This window comes from Chrysemys picta, chromosome 11 (assembly GCF_011386835.1).
Source record: "Chrysemys picta bellii isolate R12L10 chromosome 11, ASM1138683v2, whole genome shotgun sequence".
NCBI lineage: Eukaryota > Metazoa > Chordata > Testudines > Emydidae > Chrysemys > Chrysemys picta.
Window position 1 is genome coordinate 18,710,219 of NC_088801.1, and position 20,176 is coordinate 18,730,394.

Sequence of the window (20,176 nt, forward strand, 5' to 3'; positions counted from 1 at the left end):
AGGAGAGAGGAAGTGTTTCTCTCCTGCAGTGTCTGCAGCATGACTGGCTTGGCCTCTTTTCCTCCATTCCTTGGCTTTTGCAAAGAGCAAATTTTTAATTGCAGATTGCATCAGTTACTCTGTCTGAACAGGTATTAACACACAATTTACAGCACAAGTTAACAGGTTTGTGTTTGTTGCATTAAAGGATCGTGCTGAAAGAGCAGCTCGCTTTGCAAAGACAAAGGAAGAAGTAGAAGCTGCAAAAGCTGCAGCTCAGCAAGCTAAGCAGGCTGAAGCGGAAGCTAGAAGAGAAGCCTCTCAGAAGGAAAGAAGGTGAGCAGTGTGCCAGTCTACCAGCGAGTATTTGCGGGGGGGGGCAGGAAACTACTAGCCTTAGCTCTGAAGTAGACACTTTTTTACCAGAGCCTAATCTACTAGAGGACACTATGCTGGAATGATTAAACATTGTTGATGTCAGGTAAGCTTGTTGATTCTTTCAAGAAATATGTGTATTGAAGCACATTATTCATGGAGGGTCTCAGAAGGATAAATGATATGATCAGGAATAAACAGAAATCTTACTCAGAATTATTAAATTTTTTCCCTGTGCATTAAGTTAGAGAATCTTGTCTGTTTTTCATTTTTTTCAACTTGATGTACATACAGATATGTGGCTTTTATTATTAGGCGCAAGTTTGTTTTCTTACATCACCTATTTTCACTTTTGCATTATTTCTATGGACATTTAGTTTGTGCTGGTTAGGGCCCTAGGCTCTATAATAGGCAGTAAGATCATAGATTCAGGTTAAAAGGAGTGGATTTTATCTTGCAGCTTGACTGTGCTTATCTATCAGTCTTGCTCATCAGTATGTAAAAGTGCGGAGGACTTACCAGAATTTTGTGAAATGTCTGTTATATTTACTTATGTGAATTAGAAGCCCAGCAGTATCTTTTGCATCTACACTAGTATTTTCCACTTTTGTAGTGCTGCTTCAGCTTGAAGCGATAGAAGCTCTACTTTGACTACAGCCATTTCCACAATATTGGACTGTCTTCTAGCTCATAAGCAATCTGGACTTTCAATCCCCTCTATGTTAGGGCCATTTGGTACATCACCCTGCTATCACTTTTTCCCTCCAGTTTACAGTAGTAATGTTCCTTAAGGAGGAACCTTGTTCGTATTTTTCCACCACTTCCAGAGCCCACTCCCCCAGTATTGTACTTGAGGATATTAAATTATTAGCAGTGTTGATGGATCTCCCCTTAGCAACCTGTTCTGTTATCACTTATCTATGCAGACTGCCTTTTTTTAGTGGTCATTTCATCTGCTCACAGAGTATGGGAGATTCAGGCCCTCAGGGCAGGTCCCCCCTACATAGTGTTTCGTAAGGACAGGGTCATTCTCAGATCTCATCTCAAGTTCTTGTCCACAGTTGTTCCATGTAAACCAGTTCATTCATCTCCCAGTTTTCTTCCATAAGCCCCACTCAACCTTGAGGGAAGCTCATTGTCCTTTTATGTTGACAGGACAAAATCATTTAGAAGTACGTTTAAACTATTGCTTTGTAGAGAGGGCTACAGGTCAGGCAATATTTTCATATTATCTAAATGGGTATCCAACTGTATAAGAATATGTTACGAGTTGGCCAGGTTAGATACATCTAGCTCAGTGTTTCCCAAACTTGGGACACCGCTTGTGTAGGAAAAGCCCCTGGCGGGCCAGGCCTTTTACCCATCCGCAGGTCCGGCCGATCACAGCTCCAACTGGCCGCGGTTCGCTGCTCCAGGCCAATGGGAGCTGCTGAAAGCAGCGGCCAGTACATCCCTTGGTCCCCTGTGTCGCTTCCAGCAGCGAACCGCGGCCAGTGGGAGCTGCGATCGGCCGGACTTGCGGACGGGGCAGGTAAACGAACCGGCCCGACCCGCCAGGGGCTTTCCCTACACAAGCGGCGTCCCAAGTTTGGGAAACACTGATCTAGCTACAATACAGCTTGGGCAGCTACTGTTTGACGAGTGTCCCTAGTTTTCAAATCTAGGGCAGCTACATGGAGCTCAGTTCACACATTTACAAGACCCTATTCTTTGGTAGAGGCTTCCAAATTGGATGCCTGCTTTGGTACGGTTGTCCTCTTAGTCATGCTTTAAGGAGGACTTCTACTACACACCTCCAAGCAAACAGACAACTGCTTGTTAGTCAACAATCCACATAGACACTCACTCAAAGAATGGTTACCTACTCTGCAGGTTCTTCGAGATGTGTTGTCCACATGGATTCCATGATCCCTCCCCTTTCCCTGCTATGATAGAATCCTGCTCCCCTGAGATTCTGTATTGGCAAAAGAATTGAGGGATGGTTGGGCCTATCCTGCTCTTCATACCCTGGGGTCTGAAGCACAAAGACATCTAGGGTGCAGGTGCTACCTCAGCAAACACTGCTGTCCAAAAGAATTTGATCTCTGGAACATGTACCAACAACAGAATGCATGTGGACAACACTGTACTGTAAATACCCTTCTCTTTGAGTAGATAGTTCACACAGATCTACATGCCCTATCCTCCATCCCTATTTTGGAATCAAAATTAAGTAGAAGAAAGTGAGCAGGGGGAGGGTTTGGCATTCTTGGCTCTTTGTAAAGGCTTGCGCCTAAAGCTCATTTCTATGAGGACTGTATGTGTGATCCATTGGCTACTATTTTCCAGAGCATTCCAGCCTTCAGTCCTGTGCTCTCCCAAATTTGTGGCTCCATACTGACAATCTATCTGACTTTAATAACTTAGGGAAGTGTAACCATTCTTTTCTATATTTGAATACTAAAGGACACTTGCCTGAAATTCTTATGTGCACTGACTAAAAGTGAAATGTCTCCCACAGTGCTATAGCGAGAATTCAGTTCCGCCTCCCAGATGGATCTTCCTTTACTAATCAGTTTCCTGCTGAAGCCCCCTTGGAAGAAGCTAGGCAGTTTGCTGCACAGGTAAATTTAATGCCTCCTTTATTTTTAAGTTACATAAGAGGTAATCCCAGAACACTTAAATTTATCCATAACAGCTGATACACTCATCACTGTTTTTAGAAATTGAAATTTTTTTGATGTTGGGCTCAAAGTTGTGTGCTATAGTCCCGCTTACTGCTGAGATAGACTTTAAATTCAACCTCTGGCAGCCTTTAAACAGGTTCACAGCTGGCACATAGTTGTCTGCTTTTCTGACCACCAGTCTAGGGACTCCATTTTCCCTTCCTGTTGTATACAGTGAGGGCTCTCATTGCTACCTTTTCAGCACCACCTACTGTCTGTTTAATAGAGCAGCAATAATTCTTTTTTGGGAGAATACCCATTCTATCCAGTGAAGAATGTGAGTGACAAGAGAGAGGAAATCAAATATGTAAAACTCATGCACTTTTCCTATGTGAAGGTTTCCCATATTTTGAAATAGAACCGTGGGGTTGTTACAGGAAAGCATATTGGAAGGGGCAAATCTCTTCATACTTTGAATGTAAGTTCTGACCTATTTAAAAATTGTTACCATGTTGCATTCTTACAGACTGTTGGCAACACTTACGGTAATTTTTCATTGGCTACAATGTTTCCCAGAAGGGAGTTTACCAAAGAAGATTATGGAAAGAAATTATTGGAGCTAGAGCTTGCACCAAGTGCTTCAATAGTATTGTTGCCGGCAAGTATATATTTCTTTTCAATTCACAAATAAGTACAATATTGTATCTTTCATTACAGGTACAGTTCAGATATAAATGTCTATTTTACATTACCAGTCCTAGGCAATTAGTGTAATTGTTTAATACATTTTTATCAAGATTTTTTTTGTCTGTTTGGAAAGATGACTCTCCTCATGGTGTGCTGTTGATTAGTGGAATCAGTTACAACTTCATAGTTAAGATTGTATAGAGATTTGTACTTGTAATGGAGATTTAAATCCCTCAGGATTTAGGAAACTTGAAAGTAAATATGTTTAATAGTTAGAAGCTGCTAAAACAGACTCGTTTGGATTTTTGACTTGCACCCTTGTCTTCCCCTAGCTAACAAATAGCCATCTTGTAATGCTCCGTGTATGTTCATGGAGCCCTAGACACAGGCCAGAATTTAAAAATAAATTAGCATTATTCTTAAACACCAAGGATGAGCAATGAAAATGCCTCTCACAAAATCACCACCATACAGCACTGGTAGTCAAATGCCAAAGTGCATGTTGCTGCCTATACTGGCTCCAGTGACCAGGCTGCCTTCTTGCTTCCCTGCTCTGCTCCTATAGTCACTCAGCCAACCTTTACAGTAGCTCTCCTCAGTCTCTGGTAGATCTTTTAAGATTTACCACAGGGAGCCCTGATCTGACTGACCTGGTGCAGAAAGAGTTGAATAAACTATTTGTTTTATAAGTGGTTGAAAAATATTCACAAAGTTATTAAGTTGACAGCTGCCCATTTGTATGGTCAGTGCCCAGAACTCACTTCCAGCACACATTGTCATTGTGGTAGAATTGGAGATGTGAGACAAACTGAAATATTTAGGTGTTTACATATATGCATTGAGCTACTTTTCAACCAGTGGTATGTCAAATAACCTGTGTAAATCTGTTGCTCTTCAAAAATGTCTTAACTTCCTTTGTTCTTGAATAGGCGGGAAGACCTGCTACTTCAGTAGTACAGGCATCAGGTGGAGATCTTTGGAAATTCTTGGGCACGATACTTTATCCACTCATAGCTGGCTGGAGGTTTATTAGCAACTTCTTATTTACCAGCCCTCCCCCCTCGCAACCTACAGCAAGAGCAGGACATCAACAAGAACATTCAAATCCTTCACCATCTAGCACTGTGGAGCCAAGCAGGTAAGCCGATCTGACTCATGTTCCATTTCTAATTTGTAGTTAGGACTAAAACTGCATATATCTTATTTTTGTAACATCTTTGCTGCTGGCCCACAATGAGGTAGGAAAGATGGTCTAGTCTAGTGCTTCGGAGACTGGAACCTAAGTGGGTTCACTTCTTGGCTTAGCCACCCATTTCCTATGTGATCTTGGGCAAGTCTCTTAATCTATCTTGAGTCTGGTGGAACCTTAAACTCCAACAGATTTATTTGGGCATAAGTGGGTAGTGTTTAAGGTGCCACCAGACTCGTAGTTTTTGTGGATACAGACTAACACGGCTACCCCTCTGATACTTAATCTATTTTGTGCTTAAATTCCATCTGTAAAATGGGGATAGTATTTCCCTATTAATGATTGAGAGGTACTCTGAGGTAGAGCTGAGCAAATGTTTTGATTTTTCTTTCTAACATGAAAAAATTTCATTCGGGTCAAGGAAAATATTTGAATTTCGTTTTGAAAGAACATGGGTTGATTCAAACCATTTCAAAATGAACTGTTCTTACTTCTTTAAAAATTTCCCCCTCGTTTTTTATTCAGCTGAAATTATTCACCCAATCTGACATGAATTCATGAATGGTTTTGATCACCCCAAAACCATTTTTTTGGTGAATTTACTATTTGACTGAAATTTCTCCCAGCTCTACTCAGGCAGACTGGTTTCCTTTGCTACAGTAATGCTTGGAGGCTAGTGGTTATTTTCAAGGAGAAACATCCCTTCTCTACAGCTACGGAATGTGCGAAGTCTTTCAGTAGGCAGTCTTAGAAGCAAGAGGGGAATTCATGACTCAAACCCAGCCATCAATCAGGCTCTTGATTATACGTTGGAACTCCAGTGCACTGTTGAACTAGTTCTCAAACATCTTTAATGCAAGAATGGTTATTGCATAATCAGTCCATTCTGGGAAAGTGCCTTCTATAGTCACTAGCTTTAAAGCAGGGATTCTCAGGCCCAATTATTTGGTGGCCTCAGCATGCAGCCATCAACTCTTGCTTGTGGCTGCTCACACTTTTTCCTAAAATACTTCATTGTAATTTGTTTTTCCTAAAGGTAATTATTTGTATATGTATTTGTACATATTTATTTATCTATTGCTAGCTAGTAAGTCCATTAATATCACTTTTCATAGCAAACATAAGTATCACTTTTCACAGCAGACTCACTCAGCCCTGGCAAGTTTAGGGACAAATCAAGCCTTGGCTGAGGGGCAGAGCCTGAAGCCCCATGGCTAGGGGACAGAACCCAAAGCCAGGCAGCTGGGGCTGGAACCTATCTTCCATGCCACCCCTGGGAAGATGGGGAACTCACCAGCTGCCTGCTCCTCCAGTGTTGTGCTCCAGGTGTCTCCAGGGGGGAGCAGGGCCCAATTGGAAGCCCCAGCAACCAACCCCAAGGCTGTGCTTCCAGGAGCACGAGGGAGGGACAACTGCTTTCCCGCACCCCCATCACAGCCCAGAGGCTGAGGCCATAAGAAAAGCCCCTGGTGGCTGCATTAAAGAATAAAATGGCTGGGAGGGTTAGCAGTGCTGCAGTGCCAGACTATCAGATGACTACCTTCTAGTCTGTTCTTTCACCTCCATTTTTCCATACTGCCCTCAAATCTTCTCAAACTGTGGTTGTACAGGAAAGTTACCTTATGTGAGAGTTGAAGAAATTCTCATTTGCTTCACCTGCTCCTTACCCCCAGCAACTGCAAAGGCTTTCTCTCCCTGTCAGATCAACTACTTAAGGCTGGTTTGTTGGTCATGTCCATAGCAGACATTTATTACAGATGGAGGATCCTAAAGTCACAAATATTTTCAGCTAAATTGAGCTCCATGATCTGCAGGAAAGCAACAGGTTGCAACTTTGTTCCAGTCAGAGCAAACCTCAAAATGAGAGGTATAGACTTGGCATAGGAAAACAGATAATATAAATGCAATTGCTGTTAAGGAAACTGCTCTTAACTTGAATTTTCTTCATGTCTAGGCAAGCAGTGAGGAAACGAGTACTGGAAAAGCGTGGGGAGGACTTCAAAAAAGAAGGAAAAATATACAGATTGAGGACTCAAGATGATGGAGAAGATGAAAACAATACGTGGAATGGAAATTCTACCCAACAAATGTAATTTTGAGTAACTGGGCAATAATCATTGTTTTTCTCATTTGATTTAATGAAACTAAAACTTCTACTGGATAGTGGGGCTTATGGGTTACACTGACTGAACTATATAGTACTTTACTTCATATCCCATTACTGAAATACAAATTGCCTAACTCAAAACTGAAATGCTATGCTATTTAATATGAAAGAAGTTCAAAGAATTAAAGGATTTGAAACTTCTATCAGCATTTACTAGCCCTACTGCCATCTTGGAAGGCATTTTTTAATCTAGGACTATTCTGCTACAACAGTCTAAGACCCAGCATTAATATAAAGTTCTTGGTAGGCCAATGAGTGAGTAAATTGAGTGTGTCAGAAGCATTAGGTAGCAAATCAGATATTTGTAATTTTCTCTTGCTTCTGCAACTGCCAGCAAAACCTTGTAGTTTTTAATCCCCAAGCACTCAATAAACAGTTTTTCAAAAAACTAACACGCAATTCCTAGTTTTGTATAAAATGTCTCTGTGGGATAGTGTTTGAGTTCCTTTTATGTACACATAACACAAAGGATTATGGGAAGTATGTCCCTTATTTCCCAGTGGCTTTTTGCTGTGGAGCTGCTTTAACCATCTAGAATGTCAAGACTTACTCTTTGCTTCTAGCAGCTGCAAGTAACTCCAGGATATTGTGCTAGGTTGGTTCAAGGGAACACAAAATAGTAAAGGGGATAAGCTGTGGGGATACTAGATCTGTCTCCAGTCTACCATTTTTCCCCACGTAAAGTGGAACATCTAAGGGACTGTTACATTATTACTGCTTAGTACCATGAAGACATATCCTTTGTCTAGAGCATTTACAATAGCTCATATACAGTAGCTTTCCTTCAAACTCAGTGAGATACAAAGTGGAGTTCTTAACAGCTACATGCAAGAGGAACCTGGTCTACACCTAAGAATTGCTAAAGGCGTGATAAGTGTCTGCCCAAGTTTCATCATGCCTTTAGTTTAACCAGAGCAACTTCTATGTACAAACTCTTAATCTAGAATTTACCTCTTTTGTGCTTAAACAAGTTCATTTGCATGATCTTCTCTTGTTTTACTTTGGACAGAGATGAAAATGCTGTTGCCCAAGAACTGTTAGACTATTAGACAGCTTAATTTTTCTAATAAAAACAGAAAGGGACTCCAGCTGTAAATGAAGGTATGTTTAATAAGGAGGAGACCAACTTTGAATGAGTAGGGTGAGTGATGGAAGCAAACACAGAAATTTACCACAATTAAACTTCAAGTTTTGTATGTTAAGTAGAGCAAATACATTTTTTAGATCTATGTAAGTGCTTAATACTACAAGTGATAGGTGCTAGTACAAAAACTCAGCAAGACTTCAATTCACTTGATCTAAAATTTTAATTTTTTCTGTTGTCACATGTTTCAGAGTAGCAGCCGTGTTAGTCTGTATCCGCAAAAAGAACAGGAGTACTTGTGGCACCTTAGAGACTAACAAATTTATTAGAGCATAAGCTTTCATGGACTATTCAAACTAAAGTCTGTCCCTCTTTCTAATTTTACATTGTATTAACTTTAACAGCGTTTAGAATCTTGGCATGTGAAAGACAAGCACAGTAAGATGTAAATTACATCATCAACTTTTTGGAAAAACTGTTTGAAATTCAAGGACAATTTGTTGAATGCATTCCAATTTTGTAATAGTTTGTGCTTGTCTTTAAAATTTTACACAGTGTAAATCAAACTGGATATAGAGTTCATTTTGAAGACCTTTTATAGACATGATCAAATGCTGTAATGCTAAATCAAAATAGTTGCATACAAGGGGAAGTATGTTAGGCTTGTGAGGGAGTAGCTTGTGTTGCTTAACACTAGCAAATGTCAGCAGCAGTGTCTTCCTCTAAACAAGGACGACTTACATCCAGGATGAGGGGGACAGATGCTCAAGACCAGTGATCTTATACATTTAGAAACAACAAAAGCTGTCAGATATTATCTTTTTGGAATGTTGTACTAGTCAGTCATTTATAGTACCAACTAGCATTTGCCTTAAGTTCTTTAATTAGATCAAAAATGGTGAACAGCTTGCCAATGCTTAGTTTTGATTTAAAAATAGGTGTACATAAATAGTTATACTATAAGTGCTAATTGGTTAGCTTTTTTTAAATTAAGTTAATGTAAGCTAGGGACAACAGATGAAAGACCCTCTTAACAGTAGCTAACAACTACAGGTGGTATTGTGTGTCTGGTCCTTAAGACTTTAAAGAAGGGAACATCTTATGTTGCGCACGCACACACTGCAAAAATGTATATTTTACTTAACTATCCTGATGGTTTACTCACTCTTTTGGATAACTTGCCATATTTGTATGAAAAAAGTACAAGTCCTAACACACCAATCAGAGCAAAAGCAAATAACACATAGAGTCCTATTTCTGCATTCAGTGAAGTTAAACCTAATCCCAAAAATTGTACTTTCCCACTGGACGCACTGTGCATAGACCCCATTGTGCTAGCAGTTGGTGTAGTAGTACCTGGGAAGACAAGAATTGAATATCATCAATACCTCTTCTTATGAACTACTACATGTACACAACTATTTGATTTCTCCTCACTTATTCATAGCTCTATGAGGGCAGCTAATCAGTATACTGTCTTACAACAGGTGGGGGAAGATAAATGTCCAAATTAAAATGACCAATTATTAATTTAAGACCATTCAAAAGGAGATTCACCCCTCTCTCTCTCAAAAAAAAAGTTTAATATTAATCTAGCACCAATCATTAGACTATACAGCCTTTATGTTTACATAACTCTCAGAAACCACTTTTGAAAATACCAGATAAAATATTCAGAAGTTATTTTGTTGCAGTGTCTCACCTTCACTCTCTGCCATGCTTAGGGCAGAGATCATTTTCTATTGGATAGGAAAGTGTTTCATTTAAAGAGTCTCACATTCTCCAAAGAATGCTAGATCCCTATGTTTTGAAAAGCATCACACATACCAAGGCTGCCATACAAGTATTACATACTGTATACGTTAGCTCAATTGGTTCTAGGGGTTGTGGACTGAAATTCCTAGTTTTGACAATATTCTCAATCTGCAGAAAAAAAGTTTTTCTTCGTTCATAAAAATGTAAAGTAATATTTTAAGGTGTATGATGACGCCCCATGTAGTTCAACATAAACATCAGTTCCCTGTGTATTCACCAATAATAGCTCAGTTAGCAACTACTGTAACTGAGTCCCTAATTTGGATTATGCTGGGGCTGCAGGGAATTCTACAAAGTAATGTACTTTATTACATAAATGTAGAAATCATTAGGATGCTCTTAGCCATTAATATTAATCCCTATGTTCTGTTTCTAGTTAGTTACCTTCAGGCTGTGGCTGGAGACACAAATGTGGTCCATTTGCTGGGTCTGGGAAACCATTACATAGTATGATTGATGAATAATATTTTGAAGATTCTCTGGGAATCCTGGGCAGGTTGGGATCGGTGTAGTTGATGTAATACAAACCAAATTTTTCAGCAAAGCCTGTTGCCCATTCAAAGTTGTCCATCAAAGACCATGCAGTGTAGCCTCGGAGATCAACACCATCAAGTACAACAGCTGTTGAGATGCACCAAATGTGAAAGCATGATCATGTAGGTATTTAAAACTTATTTTAAGGCTTATCTATAATATTTATCTTGGCATCTGTCAATATGGAAGGCAATTCAGTATGCTACCAAAGTGACATGCATAGCATAGTTGCCAACCTTCACATGGTAAATAAGCACTCTGACTTTCACAATAAGCCAAAAATCAAGCTAATCCCATTTCAAAACAAGCCAATCCCTAAGAACCCCAACACTCTATGTGACTAGATCCCTCCGGCATGCCATCTGGGACTGTGGTGGGCCCACTGTGCACCCCTGACTCTCTCCCCACATTGCCCCTGCTTGCCGGGAGCCAATCAAAAAAAAAAAAAAAGCTACAAGCCAAAAAGCAACTCAAGCCAAAACCAAGCCCAATTTCTGCATTTTTTTTGGCATATTTGATCATAGTGTTGGAGGAATTAGTTACTTATACCCCCAGATTTCATCTCAACCCATCCTTAATTCTAGTTCAGAACTAGCAGTTAAAGGGAAATCTTTATTTCATTCACTTTGTTTATCTTTTATGTGTAACTTAGGGATTGAACCAGTACTCTTTGATGGCTGGTATCTTGTGCTCCAGAATCTAAGTTGTCAGTTAAAAAAAGTGAAGCTCTTTCAGACTGTGAAGAAAGCCTTCACGTTGCAGTGTATAAACCGCTCCTGTGATATCCCCCAATAAAGAGGAGATCTCATATTTTGAACAGCTGCATGATCTTGCATCAGTACTCTCATCTGGGCATGTCTAAGGCAGTATTGCCAACTCTCTCACTATTTTCACAGTTGATGAGCTCTTGCTCCCCTTGCAAAATTAATCCTGGTGGAAGCCAGCAGAGTTCCTCCCCACTCTGCGCACTGTTCTAACAGGAAGGGAAGAGGGACAAAGAGTCCCGCATGGTTCTGCTCCCTTCTGTGAGCAATTGGACAGGACAATGCCTCGATCCCTCTCCCTCCTTCTGGGAAGGGATTGAGGGGTACCCTGCTACAACTTCCCAATTCTGAGAGGGAGGAATGAAGAACCCCAGGAGGAAGAAAACTGGGGACAGAATTAATTGCTGGGCAGGGGGACAGGCAGATGTTGGGGTGAGAAATCCTGGAGCAGGGGCCAAAATCATCGTGCCCAATAGATTTAGTTTTCACACAAATACTGGGGCTGGGCAGGGGGAGTTTAACAAAATCAAAACAGACCAAAAAAACACAATATGGTCTTTTATAATCTCAGGATTTATGATCTCTTGAGGTTAGCAATGCTGCAGTGGACACAGCTTGGAAGAATACCACTTCAACACCACCACCACCACAGTTGCCCACTGCTATAATTAACATTAAATAACAGCAGGTAGTACTGACTATAGGCTAGTATGTGTTTACACAGATGAGGTATTAAATAGCAACATGACAACTGATCTTAATTCTCATCAAACTATTCTTTGAGCAGACAGTTAAACCATAAGCTACTGTGAACAACAGTTCTGAATGGCAAAGCGAATGGTCACAATAGATGGGAGTCTGAACAAGGGTCTAGCTCACTGAGGACCGCTGGAGGCTACACTGCAGCAGTAATGCAGATATATGGTGTAGTTGGTGGTGCTGGTCTCAGACACAGCAACGCTTAGTGCTCCATCAGGAAAACCTGAACAAAAGGATGAGCTCTCTCTGCAGTCGTGATTAGGTACATCATAGGCAAACAGAGTATGATGCAACATACAGGGGTAAAGAAAAAAGTCCAGAATTAGGTGGCAAGTGCTTGAAGTTACTGGTCTTAATTCTGTACTGAGTTAATGGCTTGTGGAGGGCTAGCGCCCCTAGTATTTGGCCTCTGCCAGCACTGGGCACAGGAGACTGGAACTGCTGAGAGACAAAGACCCAAGAACCTTGATGATGCTAATGTTATTTGAACTAAGAACATGCACTACGTTGTAAGTTTCCTGGTAAAATATGAAAGTATAGTTCTGACCTTTTAATGCTTCATTAATGTAACTCTTGTAGTAGTGTATTCGCCAAGTGTCATTGAGGCCAAGGTCTCCACGTTCAGAAATCCCATTCTCAGTAACGTAAATTGGAGGGTTATCATACTCCTCTTTTATCCACCTCAGGATCTTTCTGAAGCCAAAGGGGGTCACCTTTAGCCAGAAGGAACCAGAGCCCAGCCAGCTCCGGTCTGTTACTGAAGCTACCCCCCTGTAGATGAGAATCAGAATGCAACAATGATAAAACACCTTATTCTGCCAACTCCCAAGCTTAGGCCAAGGATCAAATTGTACATTATTATTTATTTGTATTACAGCAGTGCCTAGAGGTTCCAGTCAGGGCTTTGTGCTAGGCCCCCACTACAGACACACGGTTCCTTCCCTGAAGAGCTTACTGTCTCAGAGTCAACAGTATATGCTCTATAGCAGTGCCTGGGATAACTTCATGAACAAGAAATATTAACAGATCACATGAATGGCTGCCCGACAAATTCTACCCTTCAACTTCTGGGTCTTTGGGACTGAAGTAACAGAAGCAGTAATAAGATTGAAGCTGGCAGTCATCACCAAGACCTGCAGCCGGTTGAGGAGAACGTTCAGGGAATCAGGCAGCACATATAAGGGAGAAGAGACCGAGGTAGCATTGGCAAGACAGCAGAGGGGTGATCGAGTGTTGGGAGGTGAACCTCACTAGTCTATTAAGATGTGGTTCACCTTGAAAGAGCCTGAGAGCCACTGGCTTAAGCTATGTCAAAAACTGACCCTAACCCTACAATAACCCAATCTAGTTTTAGTGTTCTCTTGGAGGTTCTAACGTGTATAGCAAAATACTTTAGAACCTCCAAGAGAGCGTGTGTGTTCAATCCTGCATTCCCTATGCATCAATGGCAATTTTGGGGACACAAACAACGCAGGACTGAGTCCACAGTGTATATAGTTTTTTGGTTAAAATTACAGAAGGGTTCAAGCTTCAAAGGTATGGGCAGGTTTCAGAGAGCTACTGCGTTCAGGGGAGTTTCTATGTACACCTGATTAAAACTAAAAAAATAGACATAAAATACAGAGTACCAAATGTGACAGGGTTTTTCGGCAGTCTTTTAAATCATTTGTGGAGGATGCTTGTGAGCTCTAAAGATCCCTCCCCTCTATGTGATGTGCCCCCATCCTCATGCTTGCTTGTTGAGAGCTCTTCCCAAGTCCAGTTTGATATAGTTTAAGGCAGTGGCTAACATTTTCACTGATAGCAGGGGTGATACTGGTAATTCATTTTCCTCTCCATGTATGTAGATAATTCCCTTAACTCTAATGGGAATTGGGTGTAATTAGGGTGACCAGACGTCCCGATAAAATCAGGACTGTCCCAATATTTAGCTGTTTGTCCCATGTCCTGACAGATGTACGATCGGGATGCCATTTGTCCCGATATTTGGCGTGGGGTTGGACTGGTGACCCTAATGGGCAGGCACCCTACCTGGCTCCACATAGCTCCCGACCAGCAGGACCCAGCAGCCCCTAGGTGGAGGGGGGTCTCTGTATGCTGCGCCTGCTACGAGCGCCAGCTCCACAGCTCCCATTGGCCGGGAACCATGGCCAATGGGAACTGCAGGGCAGGGCCTGTAGGCGCAAGCAGCGCGTAGAGCCCTCTGGTCGCCCCGACCCTAGGAGCCAGAGGGACTTGCCAGCCACTTCCCAGGAGCTGTCCCAGGTAAGCACCGCCTGGACCCCACCCCCCACCTCCTCCCCAAGCCCTCAGGTGAGGAGGTGAGCAGCGGGTGGGGAGGCCAGCCAGACACATATTGGTTTGCTTGGCCCTGTGCTGCCAGTGTGCCCCTTCCTGTTGGGGGTAGGCCACAGCACCCCCCAGACCCGCTATGCTGAGCTCCCCCCACACACATACACCATACCACAAATGCACAGAGCCCTGCATACCACCACCACCACCTAGTACCCTCCTGCCCACAGCCCCACCACTCCACACCCCCCAGTTCCCCAACACACACAGATCTCCCCCTCTCCAGTGTCCTTCGCCACAGCCCCACCACCACAACTACACAGTACCCCACACAGACCCCCACTTCCCAGCGCTGCGATACACACAGATGTCCCCCACTGCCCAGTGCCCCCAAGTGTCTAGCACCCCAGAACACACAAACCTCCCCCATTGCCCAGCACCCTCCACCCCCTCACAGCCCAGCACCTCTACCACCCCAGCCCTCCCAGACACTCGCCCACGCCTGTCCCATCCCATGGGTGGAAGGTGAGGTGACTGTCAGTTGGGTTGAGCCAGCAACGGGGCTGGGGCTGGAACTGGGATCATGCGCCCATGGCAGCAGGGGCCATACGCGCCCCCTCACAGCTTCCTAGGGCTTTGCGCCCCCTCCCCCCCCATGGCTCCGATCAGGGCTGTGCGCCTGTGGCTGCCCCCTCGCCCATGTGTTCTACTGATATTTTACTTCTGCCATCTGGTCACCCTAGATGTAAAATCTCCTTGATCCGAGAATGTGGTCCTCTGATCTCTGTTTCTCTCTCTCTCATCAAGGGGGATTTATAACCAACTCTCATCGAAGTTATGGGAATTATCTACAAACTCTCTCCATACACTGATGGCAAAACAGCTATTTATGTGGAACCATAGGTGGAGAGGAAAATTACCAGCATTTCCCCCTCCTATAAACCAAAACAGTTGTTAAAAACAGCCCGTATTTGCTAATCTATTAAATATAAAACTGGGCCAGAAGGTTATTTTAATATTAAAATAAGAAGCTTTACATATGTTTAGTATTTAAGTTGTTTTACCCTTAAAGCTTCACACTGTAGTTGGTAGATGAATTCCATTATGACAAACACACATTTAAAAGACAACTATTAAGTATCTAGAAGCCAGTATAGTCTGCCATCTCAAAAGCCAGAGAATATGAAGATACCATTTTCAAGATCGTCTACTCACATTTTTATATCAACTTCTGACAAACACATTTTCCTTTATTACTGGTAGGGTGACCAGACATCCCGATAAAATCGGGACCATCCCAATATTTAGGTGTTTGTCCTGTGTCCCGACCAATCTTTGGTGGGGACGCAATTTGTCCCGATATTTTTCTCCGCTGGCAGCACTGGGTTGTTTTTTTTGTTTTTGCTCCGCAGGTGAACCCTCCGCCATGTGTCCCGATATTTTCTTCCTCTCATCTGGTCACCCTAATTAGTGGTTCTGTTCTTAACTGTGCTTGCTAAAAATTCAGTGTCATAAGCTTGTGAATATGGAGCAAGGGCAGCAAGTATCACATTTATTCCCTGAATTTTGGACAGTACCCAAACTTCTGACCCAGTGAATATTTTACTAGCCCAAGTCTTGGGTGTCTAAAAGTCCAAGAGCTTGTCAAGTTAATTTTTAATGTTGATCATATTGGCACAGGCTCCAGAAGTGTGTGTGTTATTTGACTATAACTTTATGCTTATGTCTTACCTATCAGCGTCGTAGGATGAGATGGCAGAAGCGTAGTTTAAGTTGTATGCCAATATTGTGGTATAATGATTGAAACCAAAGAAATCAAATGTGCCTTTAATTCTCTGCTTTTCACTTTCGGTAAATTCTGGGAGTCTGCATTAAAAGGGAAAAACAAGAAAGACTTTTACTGACAAAATTCCTTTTACTGGGAAATATTTAAAGGATTTGTTTTGTGGTCAATCTCTTTTCCCTTTTTAAAAACAAGTAAGTTTCAGAAAAAAATTGAATTCCCTAAAGAAACTACATACCTGTTAGAATGTTAACAATAATGAGAAATAATTGAACTTACGCAGCCCACTGTGATTGTGAAAAGTGCTTTACAGACACCAATTTATTCAACCTAAAAGTCTCTGATGTAAGCATCATAATACCCATTTTATTGATCTGAATACTGAGAGACTTGCCCAAAGTGAGAGTGTGGCAGAAATGGAACTTGAACACAAGAATCTTGACATCCAACCACTAGGGCACTCCTTCCCGAGCTGGGACCAGAACTCAAGCATTAATGCACTACAGCCACCAAACCACACCTTTCCCAGAGCATGCTAAGCAATTTCTTCAAGACCACATCAGCAAACATTCCTTTACCTTTTCAGAGGTAAATGATCAGAAATACTGCACAGCTCAAGTGCACAGCTCTGCCAGTTTCGCTACACCATGCTATGAAAGTGAAGATGATTCACTATTTGGCCAGGGTGTAGCCAGACTCTGAGAAAGGGAAGGTGATCTGCAGCACAGAAGTTTGATGTTGCTCCCAACATCTCATGATAAAGCTGTGATAGCACAATGGATTGATGTACCATCTGGCCAGACTGGTGCCTTTGAATTAAGTTTTTTGAGTTGCCAGGCTTCAATTTTTCACAGCTGATCAATATAACATACCATTTTTAAGAGCAGTTGAAAGCAACACTCAATGCATCTGTATAGGAGCAGTAGGTCTTCCACTGCAGAGCATCCAATGTACAATTTTGAGCTGCCTGTTTGTGTCATTACCCCCAAAGAAACTCTTGAAGAAAGTGATTTTACAGAAGTTCATTTTGTTTGCAAATGAGATGTGCAGAAATAGTTTTAACATTAAACCCAAAAGCAAAAAAGATAACTTTCTAGGGGAATACAGCAACTCCTATAGATGTATTTAATTAAGATGATAAACTAATTTATCCCAAATCCTCTCCTTTTGCTCATTTACAGGATTAACAGATTGTATTTACATAGGTCAGAAATCAAGTAGGTAAAATACTCTACACAAAACAGGTCAGAGGTATACAGATGGTGAGCACTTTTTTATACAAGTTTATTTGGTGTTCCTGAAAAACAGATTGAGCTACACCAGTGAATTGGTGCAAGCAGGAAGGGACTGACCCTGACAAAGCTTTCCTCCTTAAAGGAGACAAGATGGGTAAATTAATATCTGTTGGTGAGAGAGACAAGCTTTCGAGCCACACAGAGCTCTTCTTCAGGTCTCGGAGCACCACAGCTAAATGCAAGATATGCTAAACAATCTGCTCTAAGTAACTAGCACATATTCTAAGGGACCATTCCAGGTAGAGTGGCCAGTTAACACCACTGCAGTCATATGACAAAAAGAGGGGTTACAGATTGTTAGGGGCATTCTTCACATCTTGGACAGCAAACAAATGAAAATGTTATCGCTAGAGTTAAGGTTTTAAACCACTTCTGGGTAACAGCTGGACTGTATAGTAGAGAAGATGCGAGTCACTACAGATTAGGAGGCACTTCTGGGATCCTACCACTGCAGAACTAAGCAGGCTAGAGAATGTTCCTTGGCCTAGCCAGGTTTATTTTAAAGGGGAAATGATTCATACGGTTTATTATCATAAGCCTGAATCCCAATTCTTCATCCTCCCCATCCTTTCATAAGGCCACTGTTTTAACCACTGTAACATAATACCTCAGAAGTAAGGGTCACTGCAAATTTATCGTAACTACTTCACCCCAGCTTTAAAATAATCATGAATATTTACTAGCCCACACATCCTTACCAGGACAGTGGAATTTTACAAGGTGGAAGTTAACGTATTTGCTCATGTCTTGTTACCAGGCGCTTACCGTGATTTGCTCAGCCCTTGAGCCAGGCTGCGCTCCCATATCCTCGTTTTCATCACTTCATTGTAATCGCCGTTTTTGAAAATGGGATGAGCAAACCAACCACCATAAAACTAAGCCAAGGAAATAAGAAAGGGGGTGAGGGGTTAAATAACACGTCTCCAACTGAATGCCATGCAAGAATCTGAGCTAATATTCTACTAGCCAATGGCAAAATTTGTGCCATACCATTTACCATTTACTTTAAATGAATGAGCAAACAGAGATGCAGGGAAGTGCCTTACGTTATCAGTAAGAACACCACAGCTGTGGTGCTGTATTTCTATTTTGGCTCTTCTCTGCTGCTTACTGTATAACTGCTCTGCTACAGGGTGTTATCAAGGAGAGGATGGGTGTCTCTGGGAGACAAAAATCTTAAGGAGGTTCTACACAATTAAAACTATTGGTACATGAAAAAGATATCGAGAGCCTCAGTGTTAGGCTTGGTTCACTGCAACAATCTGCTAGAAAATGGCAAGGCAGTGATCCAGGTCAAGGCATCTCTGAATCATAGTAACTATGGGTTAGGAAAATGGAGTGAGAAAGAGCAAAGGGTGTATTGGTGAGATCTCCTGTGTACCTGCACATATCGCTTCGCAGCGTCAATATCTTCCTGCTTGTCAGGGTTTCTTGGCTCAGCCCAGTCAGAGTTAATGGTAATGGAGATTAATCCTCCTTGTTTAGGACGGTAGGTTTCATTGTACAGATGCCAGACTTCAGCATGGGCCTTTATTAAGTTATGCCCTACTATGTAAGGAGCTCTACCTGGTCTAGCAAAGATTCCTGAAGAGAGCAATACATGAGGTGAGACAGGGCTACTCCCACAACCAAGCCTGCTGTTTCCAGCAGAGTAACACAAAAAGAACAACTAGAACTGCCAGTAAAAGAAGAAACACCATCTCATCTGGCTCCGCAGGGGCCAAACTGCAGGGCAGAGGGGTCCAGAACAACACACAGAGAGAATCTCTTTCCATAGGATTGAGAGAACTTTTCCCTTCCTGGAGATCCATGATGTGGGGAAGCTACATGTCTCACTCTCCCATTAGGGGATGACTTCAAGGATGTGATGCATGAGCACTGCAGAGGTTCCATACCTCACATGTAGGTGTCTCCACAGGAGGTACTGTATGGTCCTGTCTCTCTGGATAATTATGTGGCCCTCAGTGCTCTAGTATTAGGGTGACCAGATGTCCCAATTTTATAGGGACAGTCCCAATATTCACGGCTTTGTCTTATACAGGCGCCTGTTACCCCCCACCTCAATTTTTCACACTTGCTATCTGATCACCCTATCTAATACTCTGCACCTCACAACAGATTTTATCCTTGCAATGCCCCTATTAAGTAAAACTTTACAAACCCCAGTTTTATAAAACCTGTGTGTTTTCTGCATACACATTTGATTGTCCACTAGTAATTCACATTGTCATTTCCCAACCTGATATGTTGCAGAAGCAATGTTTCATTAAAAGTTCTTTGGAAACTCCCAATATAAACTAACTCCATTTTACAGCTAAGGAACTGAAGCAGAGAGACATAAAAGTGACTTGCCCAAGATCACAAAGAAAGTCTGTGGCAGACCCAGGAATTGAACGAAGACCTTTTGAGTCCCAATCCAGTGCCTTAACCATATCATCATCCGTTGTCTCCTGAATAACCATGAACTCACTTCTTACTCGCACCGGAGAACACAGCTTAAAGACAGTAGTCATACCTGGAGCAGATGTGCCATAGCCATAGCCAAGATTTGCGATTATATAGGGTTCATTGAGGGTTATCCAAAATTTCACTTTATCTCCCAGCCTCTGGAAAAGTAACTCAGCATATTCTTTAAATCTCTGAACTATAGTTTCATTCTCCCAACCGCCAACATTCTGCAGGGCCTGAGGGAGGTCCCAGTGGTAAATAGTTACCTATGTAGAGAGACAGTTACAAACATCACTAGTTACTTTATGAGATAATCACTGATTCACTCTCATTCATGAAGAAATGGACAAGGGACATGAC

General features: G+C 42.0%; 2 protein-coding genes across 7 annotated transcripts in view; one reads left to right on the forward strand and one right to left on the reverse strand.

The window, feature by feature from the left end:
* UBXN4 (UBX domain protein 4) overlaps positions 1 to 7,434 on the forward strand; it is a 30,403-nt gene extending 22,969 nt beyond the window's left edge. For all 4 annotated transcript variants that reach the window (XM_005286766.5, XM_005286765.3, XM_065560534.1 and 1 more), the window contains exons 9-13: positions 188 to 315; positions 2,855 to 2,957; positions 3,526 to 3,657; positions 4,616 to 4,824; positions 6,830 to 7,434. In XM_005286766.5, coding sequence (XP_005286823.1) covers positions 188 to 315; positions 2,855 to 2,957; positions 3,526 to 3,657; positions 4,616 to 4,824; positions 6,830 to 6,968 — 711 coding nt within the window. In that variant the 3' untranslated portion in view covers positions 6,969 to 7,434. The remainder of the gene's footprint in view (positions 1 to 187; positions 316 to 2,854; positions 2,958 to 3,525; positions 3,658 to 4,615; positions 4,825 to 6,829) is intronic.
* The window catches only part of LCT (lactase), a 39,349-nt gene continuing 26,156 nt past the window's right edge, over positions 6,984 to 20,176 (reverse strand). For 2 of the 3 annotated variants that reach the window (XM_065560503.1, XM_024099597.3), the window contains 7 exons: positions 19,884 to 20,082; positions 18,750 to 18,952; positions 18,134 to 18,243; positions 16,022 to 16,156; positions 12,546 to 12,769; positions 10,326 to 10,562; positions 6,984 to 9,482 (listed from right to left, as the gene is read on the reverse strand). In XM_065560503.1, coding sequence (XP_065416575.1) covers positions 9,271 to 9,482; positions 10,326 to 10,562; positions 12,546 to 12,769; positions 16,022 to 16,156; positions 18,134 to 18,243; positions 18,750 to 18,952; positions 19,884 to 20,082 — 1,320 coding nt within the window. In that variant the 3' untranslated portion in view covers positions 6,984 to 9,270. The remainder of the gene's footprint in view (positions 9,483 to 10,325; positions 10,563 to 12,545; positions 12,770 to 16,021; positions 16,157 to 18,133; positions 18,244 to 18,749; positions 18,953 to 19,883; positions 20,083 to 20,176) is intronic. The other variant, XR_010591265.1, reaches the window with a different exon arrangement.